A 20041-nucleotide genomic window follows, 5' to 3' on the forward strand; every position below is an offset into this window, starting at 1 on the left:
GAAATTTCAGGTTACAATTATCTGCTTTGGTACTTGAGACACTTGTTTGGATTCCCCTGTCCATATATCTCATTTGTATGCCCTTGTGAACAAAGCACACACACACACACACACACACACACACACACACACACGCACACACACTGTCTTACATAGCCACCTGCGCGTGCGTGCGCATACACACACACACGCACACACACACACACATGCAATGCTTGACTTTGGACTCTGCACTTTTCCCAGCAGCTTTCATTCTTCCCTGTTGTTACCTCCCTTTCTGTTCTGTGAAGTTTTGGCTTTCAGAAGTGACTTTGCATCTAACTAACAGAGTGGCTGCTGTGGCTAGCCCTTGAACAAAGAGCTTAAACAGAAGAGTGAGGGTAATGTTTATTGGAATAAAGATTAGCCTTTAAATTCCTCAGGGGAATGAACCAAATCCAATGTTTTCCTGTGAGCTGACATTTTTTATATAGATGCCGTTTTGGATCTTCTGGAGAAGGGAAGGGGGAAAAAAACTTCAACAAATCAGCTTTTTCATTCAGAAATGGAATTTGGGGGGCTGTTTTAGCAAGGCTTTTGACAGTCCCTGATTTAATGTTTTCACTGTGATGAGAACAGTAGCTGTACAAATCTGATGAAAATCTGAGCGATGGAGGGTGTTGTTGAGGGGGAAACAGAGTGCGATTATTTAAATAATCCTAGGCCAATAAGCATCTGGTAGGTGGAGTTAGTGTTGTGTGCATTATAGGGCAAGATAATTCTGAATGAAGACTTGAAACATCTCATGTGCTGGACAGGCTCTAGTTCTGCTTTTTGTGCAAACAAAACAAGTGACAAGGTTTTGCCGACTATCCATTAGTGAGTGCAGCTCCTTTGATAAGATTAAAAAATACATGTAAAGGATTTATCAGAAGCCCTTATGAATATTTCATGAGTTGATATATTCAGCTGAATGAATTCAGTGAGTGTCAGTGTGTCGCTGGCAGACAAGCCTCATCCACAAGGAGGCTACTGACATAGGAAGCACTTTGGCGCATTTTCAGAGGCGAAGCCAGGCTGATAAAGCTCCTTGTGACAGCCTGAGTTACCATTCTTCGAGTATGCTGCTCTTGCTCTAAGCAGCTCAAACACTGGAGCCGCAGCTTCCGAAATTAAACTGGAAAACAGTTTGCAGACTCATCAGCCTCCTAACCTGCAGCTGTGTCTCTGCTATGTTTGAGGTTTTTGTTTTGGGTGGTGAAAGCCAGCACTCCATATAAGACATGACAGCAAGAGAGTCTTCAAAAGAACTTACTGCTTCCGAATCTGAGGTTTGCATAAAGACTTTCAAGGAGCAAATGCACTTAGAACTGGAGCTTCCGAGATTACCGGGAAACAGACCTACATCTCCTAAAATTTCTCCACGCAGTTCACCAAGGAACTCACCATGCTTTTTCAGAAAGTTGCTGGTGAATAAAAGCATCCGGCAACGTCGGCGTTTTACTGTGGCTCATACATGGTAAGACGGGACTTGGAGGTGTCTGTGGTGCTTTTCAGTAGCGGCAGTGATTCAGAAATGTAGAAAACGAACATTTGAATTTTGTTCATAATGCATACCACAAGTGTGAAACGAATGGAGAGCGGGTCTGCTGAAGAATACATAGTGCACTGTATATTAAATTATCATTGTGCTGCCAAGCTGTTTCCAGATAAAATAAGCCTTTAACTGTAGGGAGTCTTTAAAGTTACTGCTCACCAAAGTATACCTAGCCGATTCTAGGTAAATTAAATACTGAAGGAGTTTTTAACATTCAGTGTTTTGTTTAATCTCTGTTGAGGTGATAGCTGACTTCTTTCGGTGTGTTTGGTGGCTGTTGTTGATATGTTTTAATTGCGTATTTTTGGTACGAGACAAATGGTTGAATTTTAGTTCTGATTTATTTCTTACGGCAATGTGTAATATAAAGTCAAACTTAATTATTGCATTGCCATGTATGTTGTGTAGAAACTAGTGCGATTTTGATTTATTGGCTTAAAGAAAAGGAGAACTAAATTCCCACTTCTGAAATTACATGGTTAATTAGTCTTATTTAGATTCAAATTGCTATTATCTTGAAGAGCCTCTTGTAAAAAAAAAGTAGTAACTTCAGAATTATAGGCAATAATAAATAAATCCCCAGTTTACTTAGGAATGCCAAGTAAGTACATTCAAGAACTTTCTGTAAAAATTGCACTGAGTCTGCCACCTTTAATGTATGTGTTACATACAATGGGGTAATTCCTTAAACCAGTATGATAATGAAATGTTTAAAAAGCACAATAGAAATTAAATAAACTTTAAGCACCAAAACTGGGGCATTTCTGATTCTCTGGAGGATGTATTTTCTTTCAGATTGAGAGACCCTTCAAAATTGGGTATCTGGATAGTTTTTATTTAATAGGGACCATAGCAATAAAGGGAGCTGGTACCTCTTAAAGGCAATTCTAACACAGTGATTGTGTGACTGCATATTAGGTTGCCAACCAACATTATAAACTGAGGATATCTGGATATCTGGGTTTGCACATTAGTATTTACTTAAATTCTGGTTTCCACTCATCTGAAATGTTTGTCTCATCTACTGCACAGTGCATTGGCAAATTCAACTTACCCCTAGAAATATGTAGCTTGCCTTTGATAGGTACCACATGGTGAGCCAAAAGATACTTTACCTAGTTAAAATGGTATGGTTGTTTTTGTTTTCTGAAAATGGACTGTTGTTCATATAATTGCTCTATTGAAGAATTTTCCTGGTCATCTTTTTGATGAATTAAATCTTAATTATAGTTTCATACGTAGAATGCACGTGATTAGTTTTTAAAAACCTACCAATGGTAGCATTTGTATAAAGAGAAGATTTATATATAAGTGTATACTGAAGAACGCCTTTCTCGCGTGGTTTACTCCACTCCTAATGTGTATGTATTTTCATATAGTTTGCTAAGTAGTATAACTGGATAGGAGAAGGGATGTGGGTATAATTAGTTCTCATAAAAAGAACAGAGATGGAAAATGTACAATTAACCAATAGGCTTATCTGTTTTACTACTTGTGTTAATATTAAACCAGTATTTTGAGAAGAAGGACATTTAATTTTAGTAAGCTAATTTTCAGATAATGGTAAATCTTCATAAGACTTTGGTAATATTTTCCTTACTGTGGAGTTTCTGAATATAATAATGTGACCTTTCTTTTTACTTAGAATAGATTTTTGATGTGCTAGGAACATGAGCTATAAATATTGGATTTTTTTCTTTTCAAAAGAATCCAAATTTTAAAGTGATTAAAAAGCCAGTTTCACTCATGCATTATACAAATTTTCTTGCAATGAGCTACAAAAAGAGTAATTAAATGATATCTAAGGTAACATGCTATTAGAGTGATCTTCTTCTAGCTGAGGTAAAGCAAAAATTTCTACAGATTGTCAAAAAAAACCCCACAAAACACATGAATTGGTTATAATGTACCATAATATAGGTTTAAAGAATCCATTAGTCACCAAACTTATAAAATGACTTGAGTTATGACCGTGATTCATTTTCACCCTTTTTCTCCCTCAACTCACATACTCCCCTTCTTACCATTCTTAGTAAAGTTATATCAGTTTGTTTTCAGGTCCTGATTAAGCCATAAATGCATTTATTTCTATTGTTTAATTTGAGTGTATGTTTAATATTTTTCAAATTTATTTGCATGAAACATTCCATGAAAATGTCTTTTTATAAAATATACACATATGTATTTGAATGACTTTTTCACTCATCTTAAAAATTATGTGTTTTTCTAGCATCATATATAATAGGAACATGAGTAAATTAGAGCACAAGTACTTTATTTTTGCCCCTTTGTCATGATGAAATGTAACTATCCTTTCACTATCAACAATTGGTATTTTCCAAGCCATGCATTTAAGTTAGAAATTCCAAGATATGCACTTAGAAGTCTCTAAAAACATGTTATTACTTTACAGTAGACAGTAGGCTTCTTTTAAGAAGACTGGCTTGTTTTGATTCCAGCATTGAAATTAAAGTAATTTTCATGATGAAGCTAAACAATGCAGAAGATACAGTTTATGTCTAAACTCACTGAACATTTTTTTTTATCTTTAGTTATTTGTAGATTTCATATTTCACTCAGATGAACATGTAGCTCTGGTTTTGAAAACCCAAATTCTGAAGTGTGGGCTAATGGCAGAAGATTTAAGAAGCACTTGTGAAATACTGACTCTGGGATTATTTTTAAAATATCTGAAGACAAAAGTAGATATTCAGTGTGTTGTCACTAATCAGAATATTCAAACAATCCTAAATCTGGAAGGAATTTGAGTGATTATCTCATTGCTTCCTTTTACCCTTGGGCAGACCACAATTACTCCATCTTTGACATTTGGAAATCTGCCTATTTTTTATGACTTTGGAGAGATAGTTCTATAATCTCATTTAGTACACAATCTCACTGTTTCATAGTCCAGGTACTAGAAAATTCTTCTAGATGATCAATCTGTATATAACATATCATATTTGTAATCTGGTTTTTGGTCCTCAGTGAATACTAAGAAAAGGCTTATAGGAACCACATGAATCCAAAAATCATTATTAACTGGTCCCAAGTTTTTCTTTTTCTTTTTTTTTATACTCTCAACATATAGAATTGAGTACTGCTGTGAGTGAGAAAAACTTTTGGTTCAATCTATGTGGATTCCAACACCTGCTATATTTTAAATTCTTTACTAGAATGTTCATATATAGTATCTCACTTAAGTTTCATTTGGAGTATAAGAATACTCTAAATTCATGTTCTTTTCAAGATTACATGTTGCAAATATTTTTTAAAAATGTTCTGAATTGCTTTAGCTTATTCCATGTATTTTTACTCCATCAGCCATTAATTTAACTCTAAATCACCATCCCAAATTTCCAAATTCTCCTTAGAATTTTGAAACCCAGTAATAGATACTATACTCACTGTTAGATGATATGAGAAAATATGGATAAAAAACATATCTTACATTGCAGAGTGTCAACAAAATGTGTATGGAGTTGGAAAGTTAATGCCAGAGTCCTTAGGTCAGCATATTTTTTTTTAATTTTTTTAAATGTTGATTTATTTTTTGAGAGAGAGAGACAGAGTGTGAGTGGGGGAGGGGCAGAGAGAGAGAGAGAGAGAGAGAGAGCGAGAGAGAGAGAGACAGAATCCGAAGCAGTCTCCAGGCTCCGAGCTGTCAGCACAGAGCCCAATGTGAGGCTGGAAGTCACAAGCTGTGAGATCATGACCTGAGCTGAGCCAAAGTCAGATGCTTAAGTGACTGAGCCACCCAGGCGCCCCGGTAAGCGTATTATTTATCCCTAACCACAAAGAGTGACAGCTTCTGAGGCATAATCTTCTTCTACTTGGCTCCTGCAGTGCTTTTTCCTGACTGGCCCTTGCCATAGTATCCAGCTTCTTCAACCTTCATTCCTTTGCTGATGTTCTAACCTCAGTCACTGGGTCTCCTCCATCATCATCAGCAGAGTGATCCTCTGAATAAGGTTACTGGTGATGGCCTTCACTACACCCTGTGCTCACCACACACCTATCCCTACACTCTCTTCTTGAAGAACAAGTGTATTAGTGAGCACTGCATTCTGTCCATCTATCCTTGCTTGCCTCTGGAATGTGCCTGCCCAGGGAGCAATATTCTTTCCATTAGAGTTAGTATCAGAAATAAAGACTTGTGTTTTTCTCCCTTTCCCCCATTTAGTTCTAGCTATAACTGGGAAATCTTTCCTCATTTTAACAAAGGTTCATGAAATGTATACTTTTGTGCCTAATAGTTGTGCAAATGTACTAAAAAACATAGCTCATGCTCTAAAGGAGCTTATACCTGATAAAACAAAGCTGAAATGACTGGGGAAGAGTAAAAATAGAACAATGAATATAGTATATGGTTGACCTTCCTCTAAATTGTAGACACGATTTATGCAATTTAGGCCTAGTTTCTTAGCTAAACTTACTATATCTTTGTCTTATATTATTCTTCAATTTACTTGAACTATTTGCTAGCTATATTGGATAAATTTTGAGAAATAGCTACGTCTTTATATATTTACTGATTGAACAAAACATTTGTTGAGAGACTACTGTGCTCCAGGCCCTACTCTGGGTTTAGGAGACACAAAATGAGAAAGATAGCCCTTGCCTTCAAAGAACTCGTATACTGTTTGGAAAACAAACTTACGCATTATTAATTAATCAGTGGTGTGTAAATAATGCTATTGAACAACGATGCCCCAATTTGTCATGAGAGCACAGAAGAAATAAAGACCTCTAGAAAATGAATCAGTGTGTTAGGAAAGGTTTAGAGAAGAGATGACATTTGCATGGGGTCTTGAAAAGTGAGTAGCGGTTTTCCAGCAGAAGAGTGGCCAGGAAGGCCATTCTGTTGGTCAGAGAAATAGTAATAATAAGGAAATTCCATTAACCCTTAACAGTAATAAAAGCTCACATTTATTAAGCACCTGCACTGTATCTGACATTATTCTATATATATATATTTATTTATTTAGTCCCATGAAGAGCCCATTAGTTATGAATTATACAGTATTATTGTTTCCGTTTTATAGGAAAAGAAGTGATGCACAGGATAAGCAATTTTCCAAGGGTTACACAGCAAATAAGGAGCTGAGCTGGGATTTGACGCAGAGCATGGGGGAAAGTGAGCAAAGTTCACTGAAGTCAAAGCATAAGATGCAAGATGGCAAAGATCGGAAGTAAGACTGTGCCTGTAGATTGGAGGCATACTTTAGAGATTCCAGTATCATGAACAAGACTTGGGGCTTTATTGCAGCATCAGTGGGGAGCCACTGCAAGGTGGTGAGGAGGGGATTGCCATAAATAGCTTTTTACTTTGGTAAGAGATTGGCAGGCATTGTGGAGAATGGCTTGGCAGATGAGGAGATTAGAAGCAAAGGGAAAAAGGAGAATGTACATTTGAGACTAATGACTTCTAATTATTGTATATATCCCATAACATTGAAAACTGTGCTTATGACATTCTTTATGGCTTAACAAATTACTGTTTATGGAACATGGGGGGAACATATGTAAATTTGGTCTCCCCTTACATTTATCACCTATACCATGATGCTATGCATAGTATTAGCTGATGTGCACTGTCCCCAAATGCATCAAACAATCACCGCAAACGTGCTTGGGGTGCCTCTGGGGAAAACCCTAGTGCTCATTCCTCATTTGCTAGAGGTGCTTTGTGTTGTGTTTTGTGTACAGTCCTGGAGGATTTTTTTTTTTTGACAGAAATTATCTTAGTTTACAGACTGAACTGAACGCCAGTGGAAATCTATGCCTCATAGCCTGAGTCTATTGCTTTAATCAGAGCAAGCATTTTCTCGGTAATGCAAGTCTATAAATGGTGTTTTCCTGGCCTTTTAGTGTCCGCCAGTCTTCAATATATTGGATTTTTAAAATACTTCCTGTAAACAGGCTTTGTAAAGTAATGATGACAGCCCCTAAGACACATGCTGGAAGGTGGTTTGGCAAGCATGTCTGCTGCCCAACTGCTAAAGTTTATCCCCCTTTGTGAAATCCCATTTACTTTCTTTTCCCGTTCTTCCCTCCTTGTGGTTTCCCAGTTTTTCTCCTTGGCTGTTGTTTAGAGATGCTTTCTTCTCTAACATTGCTGTGAAGACACCAGTAACATTATGATTGAGGCATTTAAATGATTCTCAGGAAAGAATCCAACATGCTTACCATAGTTTACAAGGCCCTGCCTTATCTGGCTCCAGGCTACCTGTGACCTCATCTCCTATTCTCTCCCACCATGCTAGTCTCCTGTTTGTTCTTCAACAAACCTCGCATGTTTGCACTCCTGGGCCTTTGCACTTGGTGTTCTCTCTGCCTGCAAGACTAGTACCTTAGATGTTGACTTGAGCCACTCTCTTACTTCCATGCAGGCTTCTTATCACTTGCTAAAGAAGGCTTCTCTGACCCCTCTATCTAAAAAACAGCACCCTTTACGTTCTAGTCCCTTACTCTGCTTTATTTTTCTTCTTGGTAGTTATCATTACCTGAAAATACTCAACTGAAAAGACATGCTTGTTTGTTATATTGGTTTTTTTTTCTTCTGTTATCTGCCAACCTTTCTAAATTACATGAGGGCAGGGATTTTGTCTTGTTTACTACAACCCAGGCACCTACAAGAAAGGCTGGCACTTAATATTTGTTGGAAAAATAAAAGAAAGAATGACTGTGGTTCCTGTTTCTTGCTCTTTATTCTTAGAGGATCTTTCCTTCCGGCCTGATATGAGGGAAGAGAAAAGGAAGCTTAGTTCATACTTATTCTACAAGCACCCTTATTCCTACTCCATCCATCTCTAAATAGTTGTGTTTCTTTTCTGCCAGTACAGCTACTTTAACTGGCTCTTTTCTTTTTTCTTTTCTTTTCTTTTTTCTTTTCTTTTCTTTTCTTTTCTTTTCTTTTCTTTTCTTTTCTTTTCTTTTCTTTTTTCTTTTCTTTCTTTCTTTCTTTCTTTCTTTCTTTCCTCTATGATATTGCAGATACTGGTTTAATTACAACATTTCACTAGAGGCTAAGTGTTTTACATGGTAGCCTATTTAATTAAACCACTTTGTACAAATCATACCACCTAGCCTGTAGTGCTGTAAAGTCAATATTTGTCCGCAGCACTGTACAATTATTTATTTGGTTATTCTTCATGCATCAACTAGCACAGTTGGTGCTCCAGCTCAGGAAAGCTCTACGTATCTCTTGTTAACTGGGTAGAAGTGTCACACAGAGGAATCTACTTGTTATTTGGTCTTTAAAATGTTTGCATGTTACATCTTAGAATGTTTAATTATCTATGTCTTTCCACTGATGCAACATTTAAAATATTGACACCAGCGAGAGCTACGGCAATTTGAGTTCTTTATAGGATTTCCCCACAGGGAATTTGGAAGTAAGAGTCCATGACTTGCAGAGTGAGGAAATTGTGAATTAACAACCCTTGTACTTTAGAAAAGACATCAGCAGGAGTGAAAATTTTCACTTGGTGCTGTCTCAATGTTTCTGTACTTCAAGGTTGAGACCTCTGTCTCTCCTAGTAATTTGTCTGACACAGATATGTTTCAATCTCATTGTGTACTTTAAGCTTAAAAAAAGAAAGTAATTTGTTGACCATCTCAGATTGCTTCTTGCTAGAACTTACGCATTTTTTCTGTGAGGGAGAAGAATGACTGCCTTGGTGCCTGGGTGGCTTAGTCAGTTGAGCTTCTGACTTCAGCTGAGGTCATGATCTCATGGCTTGTGAGTTCGAGCCCCATGTCAGGCTTTGTGCTGATAGCTCAGAGCCTGGAGCCTGTTTTGGATTCTGCGTCTCCCTCTCTCTCTGCCTGTCCCCCGCTCATGCTCTGTATCTCTCTCTCTCTCAAAAATAAATAAACATTAAAAAAATTAAAATGACTGTGGCTCTAGACCTTTCGCGGAACAGAACATCTGTAACATGGCGTGCACCCCTGACAGACCCACTTGTCCTCCTCTTCCTTACCTTTACCCTGCACAGCTCAGGCTTACTGGGAGTTACACAAATTAGAAATAAAGGGTGAGAGGTAGTATGGCTTCAAGAAAACTGTTTTCAAACTGCACATTCTGGAACATCAGTGTTCTAGGCACCATTTTGGGTATTCCTTGAAAAATAGGGCACTGATGATCTTTTTCTTAGTCCCGGGTGAACAAAACAATATGGATGACTGTAAGCTTAGAGAACTTTGGAGGAGTCTCGCATAGATTCCATAATATCCAAGTACTTGAAAACCCCCAGTTTAAGAGATAAACAAGTGGAGAGAGAAAAAGTTTCTATGTATCTGTGCTTGATAAAGTTGTAGAATTCTGCAATTTATTATTTATTTATTAAAAAATTTTTTTAATGTTTATTTACTTACTTTTGAGAGAGAGACAGAGAGGCAGAGAGAGAGGGGAGAAGAGAATCCCAAGCAGGCTCTGCATTGTCAGTGCAGAGCCCGATGTGAGGCTTGAACTTATGAATCATGAGTTCATGACCTGAGCTGAAATCAAGAGTCAGATGCTCAACCAACTGAGACACCCCGGAGCCCCTAAATTTTTTTAATGTTTATTTTTGAGGGAGAGACAGACAGAGTGCAAACGGGGAAGGGACAGAGAGAGAAGGAGACACAGGCTCTAGGTTCTGAGCTGTCAGCACAAAGACTGATGTGGGGCTTGAACTCACAAATCACGAGATCATGACCTGAGCCAAAGTTGGATGCTCAGCTGACTGAGCCATTCAGTCGCCCCTCTGTAGACAATTTATAACATTAAAATTATATTCATCTAAAATGTTCAGGAATGGCAGCAGGACAAATGAAGAGGTTGGAAGTATCTGGGACAAGGAGAGTTCAGTGAGAGTGAAGACTTAAAATTTCAAAAAGTTGAAAAAGTAGCACAATGAACATCCTTTACCTGGACTTACTAATTAGTAATGTTTGTCTACATTTACTCTGTCTCTGTTTCTTTCTTCATATCTAACACAACGTGTGTGTTTCCTTTAGTTTGAAGAGAGCACATTTACATGGAGAACAGTAGTTTGGGGATCAAAAAGAGACTCATATTTATTTTTAAAGTATGGGATTATATTTCTATTCCATGAGCATGTTCCCATATCACAATTTGAGTTTAATCCTTTTTATTTTTTTTAATCTTTATTTATTTTTGGGAGAGAGACAGAGTGTGAGCAGGGGAGGAACAGAGAGAGAGGGAGACACAGAATCCATAGCAGACTCCAGGCCCTGAGCTGTCAGCACAGAGCCGGACATGGGGCTTGAACTCACAAACTGTGAGATCATAACCTGAGCCGAAGTCAGACGCTCAACCAACTGAGCCACCCAGGTGCCCCTGAGTTTAATTCTTAATAGTGTGCTAGCATATTGACAAGTTGTAAATAAATTTGTGTCCGCATTTTTAAAACTAAACTATTGAAACAGTTATGGTGGAGGGTTAGAGGCATCTGTAATAGTTATGACTTTTCCTAATGATAAATTGTTGGTTGTAGGTGCTTAAAACAGTTTCTAAGAGAATGGATGTCTATAACATTTAAATCTTCTTTCCCTAAGAAGAGATGTTATTTCTTTTCTAAAACTATAAAACTTGTAATATTAGAATGGTATATGATGTAATTATATACTGCACCAGAGGTTCTGTCATTGTATAGTCTTGACGTTATCTTGAATTTTATTTTTTACTAATAATCCTCACTTTATATTACATTGTCTGGAGTTGAGAAAGCCAGTTGGTTTCAGTATTTTTTCTTGACTGGCTATTGAAATTTTAGATCATTAATTGTCTTGGACTCCAGTTCCTTCATTTGCAAAATGGAGACAATAGCCTTATGTTTAAATATTTTCGAATGTTAATTTAATTTAAAAAGATATCTATCTGGGAGTGCCTGAGTGGCTCAGTTGGTTAAGCATCCAACTCTTGATCTTGGCTTAGGTAATGATCTCATGTTTCATGGGATTCAGCCCCGTGTTGGGCTCTGTGCTGATAGTGAGGAGCCTGCTTGGGATTCTCTCTCTCTCTGTCTCTCTGTCTCTCTCTCTCTGTCTCTCTCTCCCCCTCTCTCTCTGCCCCTTTCCTGCTTAAGCTCTCTCTGTGCCTCTCTGTCTCTGTCTCTCTCTCAAAACAAAATAAAAACAAAAACAAAACATATCTATCTGGTCCACTAGCTATTTATCTTCTAAGATAATGTATTAAAATACTTAACACAGTATTTCATGCATTATAAATGACATAATAGATACTACTGTTTAATTAAATATCTTTTTAAATCTCTAAGCGTACACAAACATTCACATTATTGTCAGCCTTGGTTGGTAAGGCAGAAATTATTTTTCATTATTTGAAAAGCATCACTGGGTATGGACTGTGCCAATTTGAGAATCAAAATGAATGTGAATTTATAAAGAAATAATTTTACAATATCCACAGTGTGACCATTCCATATACTGAAGAAACAAAATATCATTTATTTATTATCATGTGATAATCACATTCTAGTGAACCGTGCGTAATTATACCGATATGCATATCAGAAGACCCAGTGTGAACAGCTTACACCCTCTTAAGAAACTTTATGGCCTTGTTTGGCTGCTATCACCAGTATATTTTGAAAAGCTATTTGTTACTGTCCACTGTGTGAAGGAGAGAGGAAGAGAACCATATTGAAGTAATTCCATCTACTTGCACCAATTAGCTCAAAAGCAAAGGCAAAACAAAACAAAACAAAAAACAAGCATAAGAAGATGCTTTGTTTATTTCAAGATCCCACATATAAAAAGCCAATATAGGATTCAGTGAACAAATGTCTTGGAAAAATTCCAGTGTCATCAAAAACTCACTTATCTCAAAATGTCTCCCTGCTACCCTTTCTATTCCTCTACAAATTAATAAGCTCAGTCTGTTTCTTACGGTATGGAAGGCCTGAGAGTGCTTCTGTGGCTTATTTGGGCCGCAATTACCTCTGCAGTTTATACTGGAAACCTCTCTGTCACCATCAGGACTATTTGTTTCCCAATGAGAGGTTGACAAAAAAAAAAAAAAAAAAAAAAAGATAAGGGATCCAATCTCTCTTGTTGGTATCTCAGCTGCTCATGACTTCCTCCGGAGATTTTACCCTTGAAATCCAGATGCAAATTTTAATTTCATGGGGATAACTATGGCCTTTCTCTTCACCTATCAGCTTGCTCTGCCAGATCTGCACTCGCTCAGGAGTTAGAGTTGTGTCTCTAACATGCTAATGTTTACCAAAACAACACAGGGACTATAGGAAGCTGGGTTGTCTGGTGCAGAGCACAGCATTTGAATCCCAACTCCCAACTTCTACCAGACACTAGGTTTTGGACAAACCATTGAACTTAGCTTGGTTCCTCTTTCTGCATCTGTAAAATTAGAAAAATGCTACTTGCATCTCATGAGGCCTCTATGAAAATTAAATTAATGTGTGCACAGTGCTTAGCACAATCCCTAGCCAATGACAGGTAATCAGCAGACATCAATTCACTAATGCATCCATAGCTTAAGATTCCATATAAAAACTTGTACCCTATAGATAATAATGTAAATTACTTACATATTTTATATGACATGGTTTAATTAAATAAGTTTTTATTAAGCAACTGCTGTGCATATTCATTCTTTTCACACCATTTAGTTTCATGGGATACTTCGTTTCCTAGGATTGTTCCTTATCTTAAAGCTCATATTAACTATTCTTTCCATAGTAAGGTAAAATTTAAAATGAAAAAGAAATCACCATGTGTTATGGGGTCTAATTGCTTTCATTCTTCACAAAGACAACTGCAAAGGGCTTTGTCCATAAAATGATCTGTATTCTTTAGGATTTCAGTTACCTTCTTGAATTCCATGCTTGTCTCCATTAGTGAAACTGGCTGCCAGTGAAATACTATTTCTGTAAGTTAATTTAAATATATTTCTACTAAATAGAAAACATGTTCTTTTCAAAGGACCAGAATGTCAGTGAAGTTGTTTTCCCCAGTCAGTAGAATCTAACCTCCTAGTTATTTGTTTATATAAGAAAGTTTATTCATGAGAAGCATTGGGAAAAGAGTTTAGGATCTAGAGTCAAAGAATCTAGACATGCATCCTGGCGCCACCACTTACAAACTGTTTTTTTTTGTTTTGTTTTGTTTTGTGAGTGGGGCAGAGGTAGCCATTTAACCTTTGGAACCTCAAATTCCTCATCAGTAAAGTAGAAATAAAACAATTCTTTCCCTATTCATGTATGATATTTATAAAATTAACTAGAATTGTTGAAAAATGCAACAAACTGGAACCTATTTGCTGGAAGAAGATCAAAGATAAGATTATAGGACAGAAAGTAATGATAAACCATTTCTGAGTGCAAAATAAAGTGAGTGGCTCACATGCTGCAGTTGCATTTGGGTTGTATGTAAAGAGCATACTGTTAGTAAACATTATTAAATACCACAAACATTGTTCCACAGACATTTTATTTCATGAAAAGGAGAGGAGTTTCTGCTCAGTGGGACCACTTATGTGAAAGACTGTAATGGAGACAGGGGCCAGACTAAATGGTAACTTTGGATCTTATCTGCCCCCATGGGTCGTTACATCACCTTCATGCTTCCTGCAGAAAGATAGTAGAAAGCTCTTAAACCAATATTCAGTGAAAGTTGTATTTAGCCTTTATCCAGATGACTATGCAGCATTTAAATCAAATTGCTCATTATATCTTGGTCATTTCTAAGAATATTTAGGGCTGAAAACAGAAATAAAGGCTACTGTTTTCCCTTTGACACAGACTTCCTTCTCACATGATCATTGATCGGGTTGGTTCTGTCTCCTAGCAATTGAAAGGCAGTAAAAGGTTATGTCTTTAAGACACGTGTTTCTATTCAAGTGAATTCGTATGTAGTTGAAAAATCAGCTACCCAAATAAACTCAAAGCTTTGTGATAATGCAAAATAAAGTAAAATAATTTGGGGCTTCACAAGAATCATGCCAAGGTTCTGGTTGTGTCTAAATTGATAAAATAAGATTTTTGGGACCCTATCTGGCAATTGTAGACTAAATTAAGCAACTGCTTCATCTGAATAAAGGTTTGCAGAGCCTAAAATTATGAAAGAGCTATCTTTATCAACACAGTACTTGCTTGGGATTCAGAGGATTTGAGTTTTAATGCCAGCTGTATTCCAGGTGACCTATGAGCACATACACTGTATATTTGCTGCTGGTAGCTTTTTTGTCAAATGGAATTAATAATTACCTGCTCTACCATCCTTACCTTATGCATTCCAGTATCAACATTGAATACAAGTGGCTACCGAGTGCTTTGGTTTTCTGCAAAGTAACTTGGCAGAGACATCCTGAAGAAAAAAAAAAGCTTCTAAGAAGTTCTATGCATAAAAGATTTTTTTTTAAATGTGACTCAGCTTTAAGATGCATTAATGAATTGTGTATTTTAGGTGAACCCTAAAAATGTTTTTGCCAAGTACTTGGTACTCTGATAATTTAGATGTTTGTGTTTAGAGTTTCTTAAAGCATTGTTGTATTTATATAGGTCAGTGCTTTTTCAATGGCTAAAAACCAAATAGACATCACTTACGGAATTAATTCTGATGTGTGCCTTGCATTTCATTTTTGTATCCATTCTTATCAACAAATGTTTATTGTTGGATAAAATAAATATGATAACACTTTACCATTAAGGAGCTTTAATCTAACCAAGGAGAGTACATAATCAATTGGCATGTACAATAACTTTATTTGATAGATATAAATGTTGAAAGGATATAAGAATAAAATATAATGCTCTCTCACTGCTACCAAGTGTTACCAATCTGATTTTGACACTCAAGGTTGACAGAGCAATGGTGCTGTCTTCTTTCCAAATGTCTGTGAGCCTTGAATTTTCCCCTGTTATGATGACTTATTTTTTTTTCAGCCATTAATCAGTAGTGAGCTATACTTGGGAAGCGGTATACCAGCAAGTAGTCTGCTAGTGTGAACAAGCAGGAAATATGCTCCAAGAGAGAAGGAAATAAGGTAGCGGGATTTAAAAAAAATTTTACATAAAAAATTATACAACATACATATTATATCATCTAATCCTTATCTCCATTTACCGATGAGAAAACAGACTCAGAGATCAACTGACCACTGCTAGGTAACCTGCCTATAAAGGAGTAAGCCAAGTACCCCTTTTGTTCTGATTTGGAGTTACACAGTGTTTATATGGACAAGTTCCATAGATTCAGTGGCATTCCTCCATTCCACCTCCTTCTCAACTTCCAACTGCAAACACCTATGGGAAAACACTCAGGGTTCTCATACCCTCATGTCTCCTCATTAAAAGCTTTCTTACAGTGAGGACTTGACACATCCATTCTCATTTAAGCATGATTGACTCACGGGGTTTTTGTGTTATTTCATGTTATGGAAATAAACATTAAACCAGAAGAATTAATTTCTGTTTGGAGAATTTTACACATTAGAGAGCAGAAGCAAAGGGAAGTATTTTGGGGGACGAAAGGGCATTTCTAATCCCCCCCACAAGTCATGAGACATAGATGATGAGCTGAATGTCCCGGGCATGTAGTTGTATTTGCAAACCTTTCGTTTATTCACCACATTTAGCTCCCATCTGTTATGTGCCCATGTTTCCTGCCTTCTTCCTGTTTCTATGGATCCATTCTCTGTGTACTTGGTTGAAGCCAACCCCTCCACTGTGCACTGTATCTCCCTTACCATCAATGGCTTTGTTCTTGCACCTGCCCCTGCTCTGTCACCAATTTTCCATCCTATTAGATTATATCTACCTGTCTATGAACATGCCACAGCTCTATTCATAATATCTCTATTCTGATGATTCCCAAATTTATATCTCTAGCCAGACTTCTCTGAAGTCCAGATCTATATACCTATCCAACAGCCATCTTGACTGCTGTATCTTGGCACATCTAAAACTGACATGATTTTCGTCACCCCCTTCTCACTTTGTTGTAATTTATTCTCTATCTTGGTAAAATTCAATTCCATTAGTCTAATTGCTCAGGTCAGAAACCTTGAAGTCTTCCATGACTCCTGCTTTTCTTGGTCATTTCATATTCCACTGCTTCAGCAAATTCTATCAGCTCTGCTTTCGCAATGTATCCAGAATCTGACCCCTTCTCTTTACCACCACTGCCACTGTTCTGATGATCTCATTGGGTTGTTAAATTAACCTCTTACCTGATCTTCACCCTTCCATCTTTGCAGTGTATTCCCCACACAGTTGCCATTGTGATTCTTTATAACAAGTGAGCATTTGTGCCATGTATCTATTCAGAGTCCTCCAGAGTATGGGTTGACTTGTTTGTACCGTATCTGTAAGGCCCTATTGTTTTCAAACTATTGTTTCTCAAACTCTGTTCCTTCCCCTCACACCATTCCAGCCACACTTGTCTATTTTCTGGGCCTCAAACAAAAATATAAGCAATATTCCCATCAAGGTCTGTGCCTTTTTATATTATCAAAACAGAATTTCCCCCAAGATATCTGTATGGCCCACTTTCTTCCTTCTTTCAGGTCATTGCTTAAATTCATCTAATTGGAGAGGAATTCACTGACCATTTATATAAAATAACACTCCATATTTTGCCTTTTTTCTGCTTTGATATCTGTGTGGTTCTTATCCACACCTGATGTACACATCCATATCTATGTTCATGCCCATGTCGTATCTATCTATCTATCTATCCATCTATCTTGCTAAATCTCCTAAACCTATAAACCAAATGAGCACATGATAAACAATTAATATGTATTTGTTGAATGAATAAATGAATGAATGAATGAACGAATGGAGCAGACTCTGAGTATTTCAGTTTTAAGCATTGCGCCTCCAAGTTGAATGTGAGAAATGTGGACAGATAATTTAAAATATGAGGTGATAGATAAAATAGTAAAAGTCAATATCTCCCACCAAAGAAGCAATTTTATCTGCAAAAGTAAATTTTTAAAAATACTATTAAAATTTGGAGCCCCTAGTAGCTCAGTCAGTTGAGCGTTGGACTCTTGATTTCAGCTCAGGTCATCATCCTGGGGTTGTGGGTTCGAGTCCTATGTCAGGCTCCGCGCTGAGAACATGGACCCTGCTTGGGATTCTGTCTCTTTCTCCCTCTGCCCCTTCTTCCACTCTCTCTCTCTCTCTCTCTCTCTCTCAAATAAAACATAAACATAACAAAATCCCCTCAAATATTTTTAAAATTTAACAATAGATTAATATAAAATTTGATTGCATTGTTAACTAGTTGTGTGATCTTAGGGAAAGAACTAAATCAAATCTGTTCTTCCCATTATACCCACTATGCCATCAATTTTATTTTATTTTTCTGAAGGTTGTCAGATAATATGATACATAATAGGCGTTAAGTAGATATTATTTTTCTTTCCTTTCACATTTAATACTTCATTTTACATCTTCATGTTAACCCTCTATAATGTACCTTAACCCTCCATCATATCTCAATGACTTCCTAAATTTCCACCTCTTTGACTTTCTTCTGTTTTCTTCCTACAAGACTTTGACATCATGTAATGCTATAATCAGCCTCACCATTCCATGAAAGATTATATACATATACATATATAAAATTATATGTATAAACTGGTGAGTGCTTTAGCTATATTTCTAAGAGCAGAAAGCTGGATCAACCTTCAGCATTATAGGATAGTAATAAGTGAAAATTTATTTTTTAATTGGAAGTAAGTTTATTTGACTCACACTACAACAGTAGTTCTTACTATGTCACAAATATATCATGAATGGGAGTGGGAATGATGTTCATAGAGTAAGTGCAATGGGAATTTTACAAGAGTATAAACCATGACTATATTTCCCCCTTTGCTATAACCAAGCAATTAGCAACAGCAACATGAGTATTTTCAGGAGAGAGTATCACAATTATTAATGTTACTCATAGGGCATTATGTGGAAGGAAAAAGATTTGGAGTCATTATATTAGACTAATCTCTTTGAAGCCAAGTGCTATTTCTTTTATTTTTTTGGGAAATGATTTTATTTCCAGTTTTATTGTTATGTAATTGACATGTAACATTGTGTAAGTTTAAGGTGTACAACATAATGATTTTATATGTGCATATACTGTAAAATAATCACCACAGTAAGTTTAATCTTACTCGCATTGCATGGTAACTGATACGTGGCTATTGAACTGAATTTCTTAATTTTTTTCTCTAAGGTATCTGTATTTTTATTGCACATGAGACAAACTTATTTGTGTCCCTGTTTACCATTGGGATATATACAGTCAGGAGGTGATATAATAATACTGCATCTGAAATTACAGTGTATGAGGAAATCTGCACACATACCATTTGTCAAACAATTAGGATATTTCTAAAATGTGAAAAGATATACAACAGAAATTAGTGAAATGAAAGACAACCCAAATCTTGGTTTTTGATATAAACAGAATTTATATATGGTTTTCTAGGTTATAATAATTACAACCTCTTCCTTCTAGGGTCTCAGTTAAGGAACTCATTGTTGATTGAGATCTAGAATTTCTAATTGTTTTCTTTTTCATATTGTAATAATGACAAATATCAGCGGTTCTATCATCACTGTTTGCTCTGGTCCAAGTCCTGTGTTTTGAACTTCCATGCAAGATTTTTTATCACAGTTTTCACCATTTGGGATCTCTTAAGTGTTGTTTAGCTTTCAATGAAAGACAATCTTTTAAGGAGTTTATGTCCTAAATATTTTCTGGTTTTGCAGTAGCACACAGCAGACATAGTTATTGTGTTTGGATTGGGATTTTCATTTTTAACATGTTCTCAAATTCTTTAGACATTTAATGTTTCCATCTGGTCCTCATAAAAGATTTCACATTTGTAATGCAGCTCAGGTTCCTGCTCAGAGAGCATCATTATAATTCTATCCATGACTCCAGTTTGATAGAGCAGATACTTTTTTAACTTTGGATTTTTTTTGAGCTTTTTTTTCCTTTTTTAAAACCTAAGAATAACACTTGATTTTAATGGTGCATTTCTCTCTGGAAACAATTGTAGTGTGTGTACCATGACAACAAGCATGCTCCTCACTTCCTTCTGCACAGTTTGAAGCTGCTAGGGTAGGAGAAGTTACCACACTGTGAGTCCGGTACAAGGAAACTTCTCAGTCATCATATTTCCTCTTCATTAAACAATCTGTTCTCAGTCATCACAGATGGAGGGGATATTTTCAAGGACTTGAATGTTTTCTTGAAATAGCCAAACAAGCCATGTTAAATAGTAGGTTCTAGGACACAATTCAAGCAAATGTCCATAACTTCTAGCAGGGTCTTTTCCATTTAGTTAGGTGCTCAGTACATGTTTAGCCGATACTATATGCCATGTAATGCTCTAACATCTTCATAAATATTAAATCAATTAATCCTCAAAGCAACTTTATGAATAAAGTACTGTTGGTA

The 20041-nt window shown here is 36.5% G+C and overlaps 1 protein-coding gene across 3 annotated transcripts in view; it reads left to right on the forward strand.

The window, feature by feature from the left end:
• PDE4B (phosphodiesterase 4B) overlaps positions 1-20041 on the forward strand; it is a 536152-nt gene that overhangs the window by 172408 nt on the left and 343703 nt on the right. Inside the window, exon 1 of one of the 3 annotated variants that reach the window (XM_045035977.1) lies at positions 972-1498. The exons of the other annotated variants lie outside the window; for them this stretch is intronic. Coding sequence (XP_044891912.1) covers positions 1263-1498 — 236 coding nt within the window. The 5' untranslated portion in view covers positions 972-1262. Of the gene's footprint in view, positions 1-971; positions 1499-20041 lie in introns of those variants that run through there. 3 annotated transcript variants of the gene reach the window in all.

The sequence above is a fragment of the Felis catus genome, chromosome C1 (genome assembly GCF_018350175.1).
Source record: "Felis catus isolate Fca126 chromosome C1, F.catus_Fca126_mat1.0, whole genome shotgun sequence".
In the NCBI taxonomy this organism is placed as follows: domain Eukaryota; kingdom Metazoa; phylum Chordata; class Mammalia; order Carnivora; family Felidae; genus Felis; species Felis catus.